Source organism: Hoplias malabaricus, chromosome 6 (genome assembly GCF_029633855.1).
Source record: "Hoplias malabaricus isolate fHopMal1 chromosome 6, fHopMal1.hap1, whole genome shotgun sequence".
NCBI lineage: Eukaryota > Metazoa > Chordata > Actinopteri > Characiformes > Erythrinidae > Hoplias > Hoplias malabaricus.
In genome coordinates, this window is record NC_089805.1 from 35,484,052 (window position 1) to 35,499,333 (window position 15,282).

The 15,282-nt window shown below is 39.5% G+C and overlaps 1 protein-coding gene across 2 annotated transcripts in view; it reads left to right on the forward strand.

The window, feature by feature from the left end:
- Positions 1 to 14,923, forward strand: part of fam49al (family with sequence similarity 49 member A, like) — a 39,360-nt gene extending 24,437 nt beyond the window's left edge. The window contains exons 3-12 of one of the 2 annotated variants that reach the window (XM_066674062.1): positions 1,565 to 1,645; positions 6,251 to 6,372; positions 6,720 to 6,825; positions 8,660 to 8,796; positions 8,959 to 9,036; positions 9,192 to 9,308; positions 11,175 to 11,254; positions 11,436 to 11,562; positions 11,919 to 11,989; positions 12,624 to 14,923. In XM_066674062.1, coding sequence (XP_066530159.1) covers positions 1,576 to 1,645; positions 6,251 to 6,372; positions 6,720 to 6,825; positions 8,660 to 8,796; positions 8,959 to 9,036; positions 9,192 to 9,308; positions 11,175 to 11,254; positions 11,436 to 11,562; positions 11,919 to 11,989; positions 12,624 to 12,687 — 972 coding nt within the window. In that variant the 5' untranslated portion in view covers positions 1,565 to 1,575 and the 3' untranslated portion in view covers positions 12,688 to 14,923. Of the gene's footprint in view, positions 1 to 1,564; positions 1,646 to 2,193; positions 2,274 to 6,250; positions 6,373 to 6,719; positions 6,826 to 8,659; positions 8,797 to 8,958; positions 9,037 to 9,191; positions 9,309 to 11,174; positions 11,255 to 11,435; positions 11,563 to 11,918; positions 11,990 to 12,623 lie in introns of both variants that reach the window. The other variant, XM_066674061.1, reaches the window with a different exon arrangement.
- The last annotated feature ends 359 nt before the right edge of the window (positions 14,924 to 15,282 follow it).

Genomic DNA, 15,282 nt, shown 5'->3' on the forward strand with positions numbered 1-15,282 from the left:
AGAAAATTATCTGTAAATGATATGGTCATGACATATACTAGAAAATAATAACACCATTTTGTGTGTTACTGCATTCTGGAAGTCCATAGTATTCAAAGTTGCACTATATGTCCACCTTAAGGCCCACACATTGTAAACAGACTTTATGTAGCATCCATAGAAAAGCATACAATGAAATGGAAGCGCGTGAGCTTAGGGTCACCCTGCCACGCCAGTAAGTGTCTAGATGGGCATACAACCCCACACTGAACTGTGGAGCCATGGAACTGTTGTCACTAGAGCGACTGTGCACCATACCTTTGAGATGATGCAGTAAACAGGGGAAAACATATTGTTATTTATTTATCACTGAGATATTTTGAATGAGCAGGTGTCAGTTTATCTTCTTGTACCAGGTTTGACCAGTGAATGCCTTTGCACAATAAAAGCATTAGAGGTGATTGAATATAACCAAACTAGTTTAGTAAATGAATTGCAATAACAACAACAACAACAACAACAGTCACAGACCTGAGAAAGTATGATTTTCATTTCAGATTTTGAATTATTACTATGATTAACGAATTTCCATTCATTTCAGATCAGTTCAAGTAAAATGCAAGTCATTGATATATTGTCCTTATACTACTTCTGATTCATGGTGGAAGAAAACTGCTGGCCAATCTGTGGATTCTTCGGTGCATACGTGTGCTCTTTTTATAATGTTTTAATTAAACAGAGCCACTCTAAACTTAATGGATGTTTTTATCTTGCTGCTTATTTCAGCTGTTTATTCTGTTACATCACAGTTAAACATTCAGCATCTCCTTTAAATATCCAGATTTTCACACAGAAACTATGAGTTCAGTATTACTATTCAATTTAACTATTCAGGTAAATTTACCAGTCCATTGTATTATTACAATAGTCCTACTCAATTTAAATATTTAATTAGGGGTTTTACATTCAAATACACTTTTGTTTTGGAACTGAAATTGGTGACAAGAAAAATAATAAATTTCTCAATATCTACAGCAGCTCTACAGAGTGACTAAACAGGGACAGGAAAACATACCATGCACCAAAAGTTCATTTCCTTTCTACATCTTCTGGTATATATGCATATATAGAACTGACCAGCTATTATAATCACTTTGCACAGTGCTTTACACCTCTATGTTTCCAGGAACAACAAAAATAACCCAAGAACTAGTAGTGGAAGTTCTTTACATTTACACAGTTTTTTTTTGTTAATTTTAAATAAAATGTTTATTGGAACTAATATTTTTGCAATAGACTGGTAAACATGTGCTGCAGAGGTTCTTTAAACATAGAATGATTCTTTTCCTTGTACGTTTCATTTATTTATTTATTTTATAAAAATTAACCATCTATTGACTGTGTACTGCAACAGACCACTGTATAGTGAAATAAACAGCCTTTGATTGACTTGAATATACTGCAAAAACTCAAGAACGAGGCCTTTCTATTCTTTCATCTTACTTGAACCTCTCTTTTACTTGATGCAGAGGAAAGAGGTTTTATTGCTTTTGCACTGTATGCATCTGTTGTTTCCCTTGCCCAGGTTTGCCGGCCATGGGGAACCTCATTAAGGTCCTTGGCAAGGATTTAGAGAACTGTCCACATTTTTTTCTGGATTTTGAAAGTAAGTGTCCGCTGATGTGTAGTATGTTGGTGTTTTGTCTGTGTGTGTTTGTGTGTGTTTGTATGTGTGTATCTGGGTGTGTGTGTGTGTGTGTGTGTGAGTGAGTGTGTGTGTGTGTGTGAGAGGTTGGGGTGGATGTGCTGAGGTGTGGAAAAAACAGGTATGTGGATGGTGTCTGGCAGTGTGATGGACTGGAGGAGGTTCTGTGGGTGCTTGCATGTGTTTTTCGGACAAAACCTTGTTTAGAACCAGAAGGGAGCAGATAAAAGAAGAAGAAAACATGAAATGTTCCACCATGACATCGCCCCAAAAGCCCCCACTTTCCTGATCTCTACAGCACTCTGTAGTCCATTCCATCCACACCCTATGCCCTGTACATCCCCCTGAATCCACACATGCGTGCGCGCACACTTACACACACACACACACTCATATGCACACACATACCAACACACACCCACACACACATACACACACACACCACACACTACACACACATATCCCTGACCCTCCATCACCCACACACCTCTCCCTTCTCTCTCTTCCAGGGGGCTCATGGGGAATCTCCTGAAAGTGCTGGCTTGCGCCGAACTTGAGCATGGCCCAATAGTTTTCCTTGACTTTGAACGTGAGATCATCAGCTTCTTATTTTTGGGTTTCCTTTCTTTCTTTTTTTTTCCCTGAAACATTGCTCTTCCCCTTCGCTGTCATCTCAGATTTCATCCCTCCCTCTTCCCCCCTTCCTCTATTTGTGCATTAATTGCTGGCATTCAAGTGCTGCACAGTGTCCTCAACTCTGGTCACTGTTTGTAATTCTATTTTTGTATTTCTAGACCTAAAGCTAAGTTTAATCCCAAATAGGGCTGTCACTGTCCGTCATATGGTGATCAAGTAATCTAGCTATATTTAATGAGTAATTGTTGAAGTTGGTGGGTGCGTCATCTTTAGATAAATAAATAATTAAATAAATAGACAGACAAAAAAAACACACAGTTGTGGATACCAATGCAAAATTATGAGGACCTACCATTTCAAATGAAAACAAGGCGGTGAGCCTCAGGACTGAAGGGATGTCATTCGTATTGTGAAAACCTTTGTTATTGTTTTATTGGAGATGCATAATAAAAATAAGAATTCCACCTTGGTAACACTGCCAGACAGTTATTTCTGCTCATCTAAGACCAAGCTCCTTTTTCTTTGAATGAAGAGAGACCTATAAACCCATAAAAGAATGATCAAGTGAGTGACACAGTGATTTTTCAAAAGCATATTTGAAATTAGTGTTAAAATCTGATCAATCGTTACTGTTACCATAAAGCACTGTTAGGAACTGCCAATTAAGAGTGACCTTTATTTGAAGACTCTCAGCAGGATAAAGCCAAAATATAGCCTCACTCAGTTGAATAAACCCAGCAAACTAATCCCCAAGCTGATTCATCAAAACGTAAACGTCAATGGAGTTATTTCATGAGTATCAAGTAAAGGTTTACTGAGTAATAGTGACAGCCCTAATCTCAAGAATGCCATGCATATTTCAAAGGGAGCTACACTGGAGCTAAACCCACGCACAATAACCTCTATCTAACTTTATTTCTCCTCACCTTTCGTCTCTGCATTTTGCAAACACCCATGCCATCTGTTCATACCATGAGGATGTGTAGCGTGTGTGCGGGTGTCAGCGAGCGCCTGAAAGAAGAGAGACTGCATGACGAATGTCTTGTGTATGAACTGAGGAATTGGGAATGGAGAGCAGGATTCTCCACTTCTCTCTGTTCTCTTTTTTTTATTCTCCTTAACTCCTTAATGTTTCTCTCCTTCCCAAGTAACCACTCCTTGTCCAATACCTGCACTCCTCTGCCAGCTCCACCTCTAACACCTCTCTGGTGCTACACCAGCTAAACCTGCATGAGTGGCCAGTGAGCTCAGACAGGCTGCTGTCCACTCAGGCTTTGTGCCGCCTGACTAAAACTGAAATGTAATTAAGTACAACTGTACAAGCTAATGCCTTGTACCCAACCATTAGATATAATTATAACAAACTAGTCCATTAACATCTATCACATTTGTACTTTGCATGCTCCAGCCATAATTTCATTCTTTTATACTAACTGTTGTGAAGTTGTTCAGTCCGATAAGAACTGTGTATATCATAAGTCACTACACACTTAGTGTACTCTGAGTATAGTTTTTAATATTAATTAACATTAGCTCTGTGGTGAATTCTCCAAATTGCAATGTTGCTTCCAATCTGTGTAGTTCTGATTAGCACTAACGTAGCCCAGCCCATTAGCAACATGTGGAAAACTGGGAGTGAAATCTAAACAAACATTCCCACTGTTTGAAATAAAGGTCAGTATTTAACAAAAATGATTCAGTTCAATGGGGTTTTTGTCAGCGTCATGTACAGCTTATCCTATCTAGCAAGAGCTGCTATGAAAGTCTGCATTTGTGGCTGGAGCTAAGATATTTCACTTGCCATTAAGTAAAGTTTAAGTGTGATAGACCTTTAAAACCTTGTTATTCCCAGTAAAATTAAAGTCAAAGCAACTGTGTATGTGGAACTAAGACAGCAGCCTTCACTGCTCGGTACTGGATGGGAGAATGGTCACCTCTGTCATGGCTCTCATTTCCCTTTCTCACAGATTTCAGAAGTATTTGCCAGCCACAGAGCAAAACTGAACTCGTTGCTGTAAATTGAGTCCTGTTATCTCCGGTGTTAAAAGCGGTGTATAATAAAAAGCAATGGAAAATGGAAACGCTTTGCTTTACTTTAATATAAACATTATCTCAGGGCAGCAGTTAAATAGGACAGTTAAGTAGCCCATTATATCAAAGTGAAAAAAATGACAGACAGTTTACAGTTAGACTTCCCCAAAGATCAAATGCAAAATAAATATATAAATAAATAAATAAAAGAAAAAAAAGAAAAGAGCATCAGTAAATAGAGCCTGAGGTGGAAGGACTGGGAGGATCCCATTGGCAATGATGCTCAAATTCCCTGTGTGTGTGAGTGTCTAGGCCTAGGGTGAACACTGCTTCATGTTTGCTCAGTTGACAGCACAATGGCTGTTAGCACACAAACATGTGCACATGTATCCACTCAAACAGGCAGAGAGAGAGAGAGAGAGAGAGAGAGAGAGAGAGAGAGAGAGAGAGAGAGGGAAGGAGGGAGGGAGGGGGGGTGCTCTAATAATGTAATTATATTAGGCAATATTGCAGAACCAAAACCAAAACCAACAAAAGGCTCCTGTGAGAACAGAGCATTAAATCAGGCTGGGAGATGGCTTGTCTTATGCAGAGTTTATTTGCACAGCTCTCTATAAACACATCCCTCCACATTAAAAACGGTCTGAGGAAAAAGTGCTCTCTTAGCAAGACTTTAGTCCCAAAATTTGGGAACTTTGAAAGCAGGAACTTTATTCCCTAAGTGTGAACACACACTAGATATGGACAGGAAACTACAATTGTAATAAAAGTGCTATATTTTACAGTACAGTTGACAATACTGGACCTTCAATGCATCACTGAATAAAAAAAATACACAAATACCTTAATTCATCAAAAATCTAACAGAAATTCTTGATCACAACGATTACTGCACATAGTATGAGTTCCGGCAAAAGTTAACAGTGGTTAGAGGTCTAATTAGCCACAATAGCAAGTCAGTATCAAGTCAGTATCAACTGACAATTTGTTGCATGGCCCTTACATCCACTGATGTAAATAAACCTGCTTTACGGATCAAATTCATTAATCATTTGCAGAATAAATCAATGAAACATTCATATCATGTACCTTGTGATGTGAGCATCCTTCCCCTGGATTTGGGAAAATAATGTCATGGATAAAACTGAGTGAAAATCAGTTTAATTCAAAAGCCTAGAAATCCTGTTTTGGGTTGTTAAGACCCTTCTAGGGACCACAAAGGAGACAGATGGGTGCGGGTGGACCGGACAGCTATTCAGAAACGTGTCCCACCAAGGCCTTATTTGTCACACCCAAACCAGAGTCCCCTGCTCATCCATTCATCTTCCCAGATTCTCTCAAGAGCTATTTCAATTCCCACAAATCCTCCAATACACTCCAACAAAACCTAAATCCTCCTCATGTACTTCGCACTCAGAATAACACCGTAGTCATTACCAAACTAATCTGTGCAGATTTATAAAAACCCATCTCTCAGTGTCTTTGAGCACAGCTCACCCTCTCTCTCTCGCTCTCTTTGGGTGCCAAAGCCACAGATGATAATCCAATATTAACACCAAAATTAGCTCACAAGAAGGACCCTCGCACTCCCCCTCTCTACACAGATCGGACGTTAAAAGAAGCCTCCGTTTCTGATCAATGCCAGAAACAGGGCGTGTTGTTTGGTTTACTGCCATCAACATGAATCAATGCTAATGTAACTACAAGGCCAGTTAAAGCTGAAGCTATTGGCTGCCAGTGAGAAAGGACGAAATGTGTGCCTGTGTCCGACAGAGGTGATAAATAATCCAGATGGCCAGAGGAAACTTAACCGGAAATAACGTTGGTTGCCTTTGACTTTAATTCATATTCCCATTGACTTCCGTAAATTCTGACGCTCTGACCCTGTTCGGCCTCTAGATGCTCAGCCTACGGAGGCAGAGACGGCTGTGTGGAACCAGGTCAGCGCTGTGCTGGAGGAGGCTCACGGGATTCTAGCAGAGCTACAGTCCTACAATGGAGCGGGGCAAGAGATAAGAGAGGTGAGGGAACGTCCCTGAAGTTTGAACGTCTGGAAATCTAAAATTCATTCCTCTTTATGAATAAATACACATTAATGGGTTGGTTTTACAGGTCCTGTGGCGTATGCTCAGAGTGCTCAGATGTAGCACGACTGTGTACAAATGTTTCACTCAGCTGCAAAAACACTCTCAGATCCCAGAGATCAAAGAGAGCAGCTCAGTTAGAAAAGCAGAACCAACCGATGCTGATAGAGACCTGTAGCAATCCAAGTGTGTTTACGTACACTGGATTGGGCAATTACACCCTAGCCTCTACAGCTAGCAACCTTTCATTCAACGTTATGTTTGATTTCTGTTCCTTTCTCCAGGCAATTCAGAACCCCAATGATCTCCAGCTACAAGAGAAGGCCTGGAACGCTGTGTGCCCCCTAGTGGCCAAGCTGAAGCGGTTCTATGAATTTTCACTCAGGTTAGGTGAGTGAACAGCACTTTATTATTAAACTACTTGTTTATGTTTGTATGAAAGTAGAGATGTCACTAAACTGATACCAGGTACTGAATATTGGAGGAAAAATCCAATTCTGTCTCAAAGACTGAAAAACCTCTTATGGTTTATCACTTTAATAAAAATCATATTTGTAAAAAGAGCTTAAAAGGGTCAAAAAAAATAGCAAGAAGCCTGCAATCTGTGTCATATCTGAGACAAGAGCATCCCTCGTTACCTGCCAGGCTGAATCTGTTACCTGAAGGGACCACGGTTTTCAAATAAGATTTTGATTTATAGTAATTCTTCACAAATGTTTTCTAAAGCATCAAAGTTATTTTTTATTTTTATTTTTTGGAACTACCACTCTAACTGCCAGTAAACCATTGTCAAACAGACGACAGTAGTTAGATTAACTAGCTGCATTCTACACAGAAAATTAGAGTTTATTTCCCTGCCTGGGTAACCACAGCATGCTGCAGTAGAAGTGTCATTGGGCAAGACTCCTAACTCTACATAACTAAATCTGTAACATAATTAAAACTGCAAGCTGCTGGATAAGAGCCACTTTCATACAGTGTGAATGTAAAACGAACACTGCTGAATGATTGCATTGGTATTGGATGAATCTCAAGGTTAATAAATTAGTGTCATAAAAGATACAACACCTCTAGATGAAGGGGGTGTGTTTTTGCGTGTCCAGTGCTTGAGCCAACATGGCTGCAGTGCACAGGGACAGCAGTGGTGCAGATGAAAGAGCACAGGCAGCTGCTTCTCCTCCTCTGCGGCTGACCTCGCAGCAGCGTCGCCATGGTAACCGCGGCGGGCAGAGCCTGGACCAGGCAGAGCTTCCACCCTACACGCGCTGAGTGTTCAGCAGATTCAGGGTGATAACTGCCAGCCTTACACTTCTACTGCTCCTGTGCTGACTTAGAGGCAGTGTGCAGTTACAGCCAGTAACGCCACGCTATAGCCTTCACTGACGGACCATAGGAGACCACCTGACTCAGGAGAAATTCAACACACACCAAGTCAATGAAATGATTACTTCAGGAAAAAACACATCCTCATAGTTCTCTACACATCCTGCTATCCTTCCTTCCACCGCTGCATATCCGGTCCCTGTCTCATGACTCCAGAGAGTCAGGTTTCTCAGCAGCAGGCCTCTGGATAAAACATATCTGCTTGTTATTTATGGAAGTACTGCTGAATATTTCATGAGGAGAAAGGATAGCTTCTCTGGAGACATGCTAAAGCATACTAATGACATTAATAGACAGCTCAGCTCTGAAGGCTGAGCCCTCATTAAAAATGGCAGAGAAATAGAAACTATTACCAGCCCCTGCCTCCTTTATTCACTGTGCTATTCACGTCAGAGATTAAATTTTGTCACAAAAAAAAAAGAATAAATAAATTACAAAAAAAACAGCAAGTCATTAGCACCTTGAAACCCAAGCATGGTTTTAATTTTCCTTTTCACTATCAATGTGCAACAATTCTGCATATATTCCTCAGGAGTTCCATGTATTTCTGATGCATAAACTCGTCTTTCAATTCATAAAACTGCCAGGTTTAAGTGAGATAGAGTTCTAAATTGGGACAGGGATACACAGTGGGTCTGAAAATAAATGCAGCCTCTATGTGAATAAAAAGCACCTATCAAGACACCCATGTACACTGTACAATAAATAATAAAAGAAGTAATTCCAAACAGTGGTTTCAAGTTAGAACAAGGCTAGCATAACAAATAACAGCATAGAGTAATAGACGTTTGGTTTACATTGAGGTTTAAGTGATTCTTCTGTGTAATATTCATTTGTCCAGAGAATGCACTGCGGAGCCTGTTGGAGGCACTGACAAGCCCCCCATACGCCCCCATGCAGCATCTAGAAAGAGAGCAGGCCCTGGCTAAGCAGTTTGCAGAGATCCTACATTTTACCCTCAGCTTTGATGAGCTCAAGGTGAGAGTTATCAGCAACATGCTGCTCCTTCTAAAGAAGTGATCTTTAAGATAGTATGGAAGTTGTTTGGTGAATATCCATATCTCCATAATGTACATAGTTCCAATCTTGCACCCCTAATGATTACTGTATGAACAAAATGAGTTTTATTGTTTCTCCTAGATGACGAATCCAGCTATTCAGAATGATTTCAGCTACTATAGGAGGACCATAAGCAGGAATCGGTTAAATAATCAGCAGGTAACTTACTCCGTGTCAGTGCTGTGCCAAATGGACCATTTGTTTGACGTTCAAGCTAGCGTGTATATTTCTGCTGATCTGAACAGGATTATGTAAACGAATCATGTGTGGAGCTTCAGAACCTGCAGACTAACCAATTATTGTTCTCACTGCAGTTAGAGGCAGAGAATGAAGTCAATAACGAGATGGCCAATAGGATGTCGCTCTTTTATGCGGAGGCCACACCTATGCTGAAAACCCTGAGCAATGCCACAACTAAGTTTGTGTCAGAGGCAAGTACAAACCTCACCTCATGATGTAAAAGGATGAATCCCATATCTTCATTGGTTCTTTATCCGTTCTTGATGTTTAAACCACAAGGGCATATGGATTTAAGGCACTGTAAACTTGAAAAAAGTAAAGACAGATGGTGCTTTTTCGGTCATCATCAGTACACAGTTTAAAAAAATATAACTATATATTAATCTATTGCACTGCCCTACAGTAAGAGAAATCATCTGATGAATGCACAAAGTGGAGGCAGAGATTATTGTATTTCAGTATCTCACACACTGGAGTAAAAGAGGTCTCACATGTACGATGTGTGTCTTCAGTCTGAACACATTTGGCTCTGTCCCAGTTCTTGCCCTAAGCCCTTAGGTCTGTTTTGAAGAGCACAGTTATTGAAGGGTAATCAAGAGGGGCATAATAGCTGAGGGCATCAGAAAGTTGAAAACCAAATTAGGACACACTTAGCTTGTGCCTCCTTGTAATGATGTTATAAGTTAACGTCATTAAGGCAAGCTAAAGAGCTCCCCCACCCTCGCCAACTTCAGCATGTTCAAATACAAGGCCCTACAAAACCATCTGAACAAAGAAAAAGCTTAGCTTATATTGCACTTACAGTTGTAGAGGTTATTTTTAGCTGTCTTGGACTGCAGTGGATCATGGGTAATAACCTTATGCAGATTTGTTGGATAAAATTAAACAATATGGAATACTCTACAGCCTTGTAGGCCTTACACCTACAGGCAAACGTAGAAATAAGGTGTTGTTATCTGTTCTAATTCTGTACAGCTGCTTTGTGAAAATATCTGTTGGAAAAAGCACAATACAAATCAAATTTTATTTTATGTCATTTGATTTTTGTGCATGAGGTCCTTAATGGGCCAGGAGGTTTTTTTCATTTATATATATTGACTGAGAAGACATCAGTTTTCAGATCTAACTGTAAAACTGCTTTGGATACATATTATGGAAAACAGAGCCCCCAAATTGTTGAGAGAGGGAAAAAATAATTTCATGGGATTTATATCATTATTTTAAAAACTACCTGGGCAAAGACTTGAGGGTTTTATTTTTTCTCTCAGGTTATTTTCTCTGGATAATTAATTATAATCACAGGTGATTTCCCACGCAATAAAAGAAAAAAATTAACACTCTACCCACTCTGACCTATAGATGGCACCAATAGGCTATTCGCGATTGTCAACTGTTTATTTTTGACCTCCCACACACAAAGACATTGGTTCAGTGCTCCCCAACCGTCATTTTTCAGAACGCCATTTGAAACGTCTCAGAGGACTGTTTCAGAGGACGTGTGACACAAATATATCTGAGGTATCGGTTACTGAAGTACAACTTTCTGATATAAGTTGTACGGGTGTTTGTTGTTGAAAGGTTTCAAATGTTGCTCTGATATAATTAACACCTCTAATGTCTTTGTATATGAAAATAAAGTGCTATGTAGCGGACAATTTCAAAATAAAGTGCTGAATAGCGGACAGTTTACATTAAAATAGTGCAAATTCACTCCAGCAATCCTGGAGGAGATAATGACGAGTGGCATATCGGTGCCACCTACAGGCCAGAGTGGGTAACGCACTACAGTGTTCTCTTATGTCCTGGGAAATGATCTGAGATTATTTTTCTCAATTTAATTATCTTATTATAATTATCTCGAGATAATTAATTTGTGAAAAGTTATTTTGAAGGCAGGAGGGGTTTTTTTTGTTGTTGCTACTTTTTTTCCAAATATAGAAAAACCCATATCATTTTTGTTTCCTGTATGTCCTTTCAGAGGCTCAATAAAATATGGCTCAGACTATAGAGGCTGTCATTGGTGTTGTATTTAACGTGTATTTCATTGTTTTTTACAGAACAAGACTTTGCCCATTGAGGACACCACGGACTGCCTGAGCACTATGGCCTGTGTGTGCCGGGTCATGCTAGAGACCCCGTAAGTTTGTTTTTCTCAGGCTGCTCAAACTAACATTGAAGGTCGTGACTGTTTCTGTAAGTGCTAGCCTAGAGAACCTTCTCATCTTTTCTAAAACTGTGCCAGCATTAATAAGCAACAGTATCAGCTTGATGAATGTTGCTGAAAGACTGACTAACGTGGCATGGTTCCATGTGTGCAGGGAGTACCGGTGTCGCTTCACTAACACAGACACCATGCTGTTCTGCATGCGTGTGATGGTGGGTGTCATTATCCTCTATGATCACGTTCACCCTGTGGGTGCCTTCGCTAAAACCTCCAAGATTGATGTAAGTCACTCCATATTATTGCTGAATTCTACATTTCTTTCCCTACTTTTACAGCTACAAATTATAACAAAGCACTTAGCCAACTTCATTGTTCACGATGTTCGACTTGAACATACCTGTGCCTCGAAAACTGTATGATATACTAGTGTAGTGTAATGGGAGTCTGTTTTCAGTACAGTTTTCCTGATGCCAATGTTCAATTTCCTTGAATGATGTGGAGTAGCATTGTGTGTGTGTGTATATGTACCACAACTGCTCATTAGGGAGTGTGAGGGTGTGTTTGAAGGCACAGTGGGGGTAAGGATCAGAAGTATTTGACCTTTCTCTAAAGCAGCGTGTGTGTGTTTATCCTGCAGATGAAGGGCTGCATCAAGGTGCTGAAAGAGCAACCTTCAAACAGTGTGGAGGGACTGCTGAATGCACTGAGGTGAGTCACATTCATCTGTCTACATGTATATACTGTACTGCAGGTGTAAAGCACATACATCATGGATGCTCTTTTTTTTTTTATCATGTGCAATTTGTTAAGTCAGTTTTTCTATGAAAAACAAGCAGAAAAATCAACCCACTGAGGATGTAGGACCTTGAAGGATCTGGAGAGAATGTGTATTGGTTTGTGGGTTCATATTATTTGCTATTTATTCTCTAATCTGATCCGGAATTACTGAAAAATGTTCTTGCAACTGTGTTAGTAACGGGATATTACTTTTAAGACACTTCTGTTAAAAATATATCAATTGTATATAGTGTTTTTGTTTCCTTTAAAAGATTTTGCTGAGATTTACAATGTGGAATTAATGTGAATAACGAGATCAATAGCTGGTGCCAGAGTTGTATGTTGATTTTCTAAAGGAGAGACCATAGAATTCTGTTCCAAAGAATCAGTAACAACGCCTAAAGGGCCTGGGCCTAGAATACATTTTCTAGCTGTAGAGCCACAGCTTGTTGGTGCTCAAGTTCATTTGTCCTAAAAAGCAATATAGTTGAACCCTGAGGTGATTCAGAAGATCTACTCGTCATCTAACACTCCAACCTCCTCCTGTGCTGCATCTGTCCTGCAGGTATACAACAAGACATCTAAACGATGACAGCACCTCCAAACAAATCCGTGCTCTGCTCCAATGAGACATTTGGAAAGAGTGATGAAAGAGAGGGAAAAGTGGAAGCGACTGACAGGGAATGAAGGACGACGGCTGGCAGTCCTGGGTGAAGCAACCTCAGAAACCTGTTTGTTTACAAGAATAAAATGCAAACTTATCTCGATTTCAATAGCCTAAAAAAAAGAGAGAAAGGAATATGAAAAAGTCTATAAATATATAAATATATATTGTCAATTGTTCATCATGTCTCTGATTTTGTAAAAAAAAAAACATGAAAAAGATTATAGAAATATATATATCTAGGTATATTAAAGTACAAACTGGAACAGAACCATGGCCTACCAGATACGATGACTTAGAACATGAAGATAAATATGAGTGACTATAATATAAGCATATGGTCAGGAAAACAGGAAATCAAGAACAAATGTTCATATACTTCTGGAGATTATTTTTGCACACAGAAACCCATGCTGACTCTCCCCTTCACCACAGAGATTTTGAAATGGCTTTACATGATGGGGTTAACTCCAATCCGTTTCCATGCAGCTGGATTTTAACACGTTCACTCTCATTGACATGCTTCTTCCATTGTGGTTTTCCTTGGTGCAGCTGCGCTCTGTTCTGTTTTGTCCTGTGAGTTACAGACACAGGATCTCAGTCACACCATGCTATTTCTGCATTTCTCAACAGGAACCCACAAGCGATTCTAAAAAGAGACTAATTTATGTTGCTGTATATACTCAAAAGAAGCACAGGATAGTTTTGTAAAGAAGTTAAGCATTTTGTTAGACTTATTCACTAGTGCTGTACAGCAATACTCCACTGAGGTAACAACTGCAATAGGCAGTGGCCTGTTTTTCCAATACAGCTGTTTGTGCCAACAATAGTATAAACAGTCAAATGTTCAGGAACAGAAGGAAGGCTGTACATATAAGAACGTTTGCTAAGGTATTTCTGCTCCAGTGAGCCATTGGGAAGGGCATTCTTGGAACTCTGAGTAAGCCATGAAACTGTCTCACATTTTGCTCAGTGCCATAGCTGCTTCTCTACCACTGTATCTCATCTGTGGCCTGGCAGGTGTCTATTACAATGCAGGAATACACCGAGTGGTGATGGCCTAGGCCCAGGATCAAATGAGCCGGTTTGATGCCAACCTGTCATGAGCCTGCAGTAAAAACACAGCATCAATAGAGTGATAGCAGTCCTCTTTCTGCTATGGTCACAGACTATGGCCAAATGACCATGATATTGCCTTTTTGGACACACAATCAACTGACAGGCAGGTCTAGTCTCCTAACACACTGGAGATCATACTGTTTGCTTACATTTACACACACACACACACACACACAGTACTCATCAATGGTCAGACACCATCCTTCATTTAATTTCCACTCAGTATGGCCGTTAAGGGCATATATATATATATATTTATATTGCCTTATAACAGCTTCTGTTCTTTTTGGGATCCTTGCTTTCATTTTTAAAGAAATCTGCAGGGACTGTTTTCCATATCTCCAATGTTCAGTGTAGGACATGTTTCCTTTTCTTAGAAATTGCTTCTTGTTGTTGGACTGTCTTCTCCCAGTGGAGGGATTGCTAGACAATTTCTATATCTCTAAAATAAAGGGGGGTAAAGTAACTGTTAGTGACAGCTTTGACTTTGACATTAAATGAATGAAGGGTGGTTTTAGACTGTGGTCTGGTACTGTACACACTTACACAAACACATGCACATACACAATAAAGGGCATAGAGCAGAATAAAACTCAGAATGTCTTGGTGTAAATACGTGAATAAGATTTTCCACCAGGCGTCTAAGAGGCCTGCGCAAACAAATGTGCTTCAGTTCAGCTAGAGGATGTTTCTTTTAGTAAATGAATAAATTGTTTTTAAAAAATCACATTATAAAAAAGAGTGGGTATTAAAAAAGAAATTATTTAAAAAAAATTAAAACACAACAAAATGCAGTGTTGTTCTTTCGATGTCTATAGCCCTTAGTCTAACTTAATTTGATCTTACAGTATATTTTTTATACAGGGGTATGTTCACAAACATATTCTGTATAAATATAGATGGCATGCTGTAAAACTTCAGACAAGGTTGTGTAAATACCGTGTTTTTATTCATTTTCAATTGTTCAGTGAATCGGAATTGGGTGTGTGTTGTCTGTAAGAAACCATGCATTTGGCTCGGACTATTGGACTTGCTGTAGTCATAGGTTCCAGATCTTCAACTTCATATTGGTGGGTAAAGAGATGGGCAGGTTGGATGGGGGTGGGGGGGCTGGGGACTGTCCATTTGCTTGTTATTTTGTACATTTTGTGCAACAATAAACTTGTCATTTATTATGTCCAGTTTGGTTTGTGGATTTTTCGCTCGATTATTTTCCCCCCACTCAGAATCTGTGTAATATCATATGATTTTGTCTGTCATTAAAACTAATAATATCAACTTTAGGATGAAATCCACTCTTCTGTTTATGTATCTAAAGATTTAGACAACAGCATTCGGACTGTTTTAATATAAAGTGCTGTATTTTAGTAAACATTCTCAGAAGTGTTCACAACAATGGTGCCGGTAACCAACTCTCCAAATTACACTGCCTTGTGTGTTG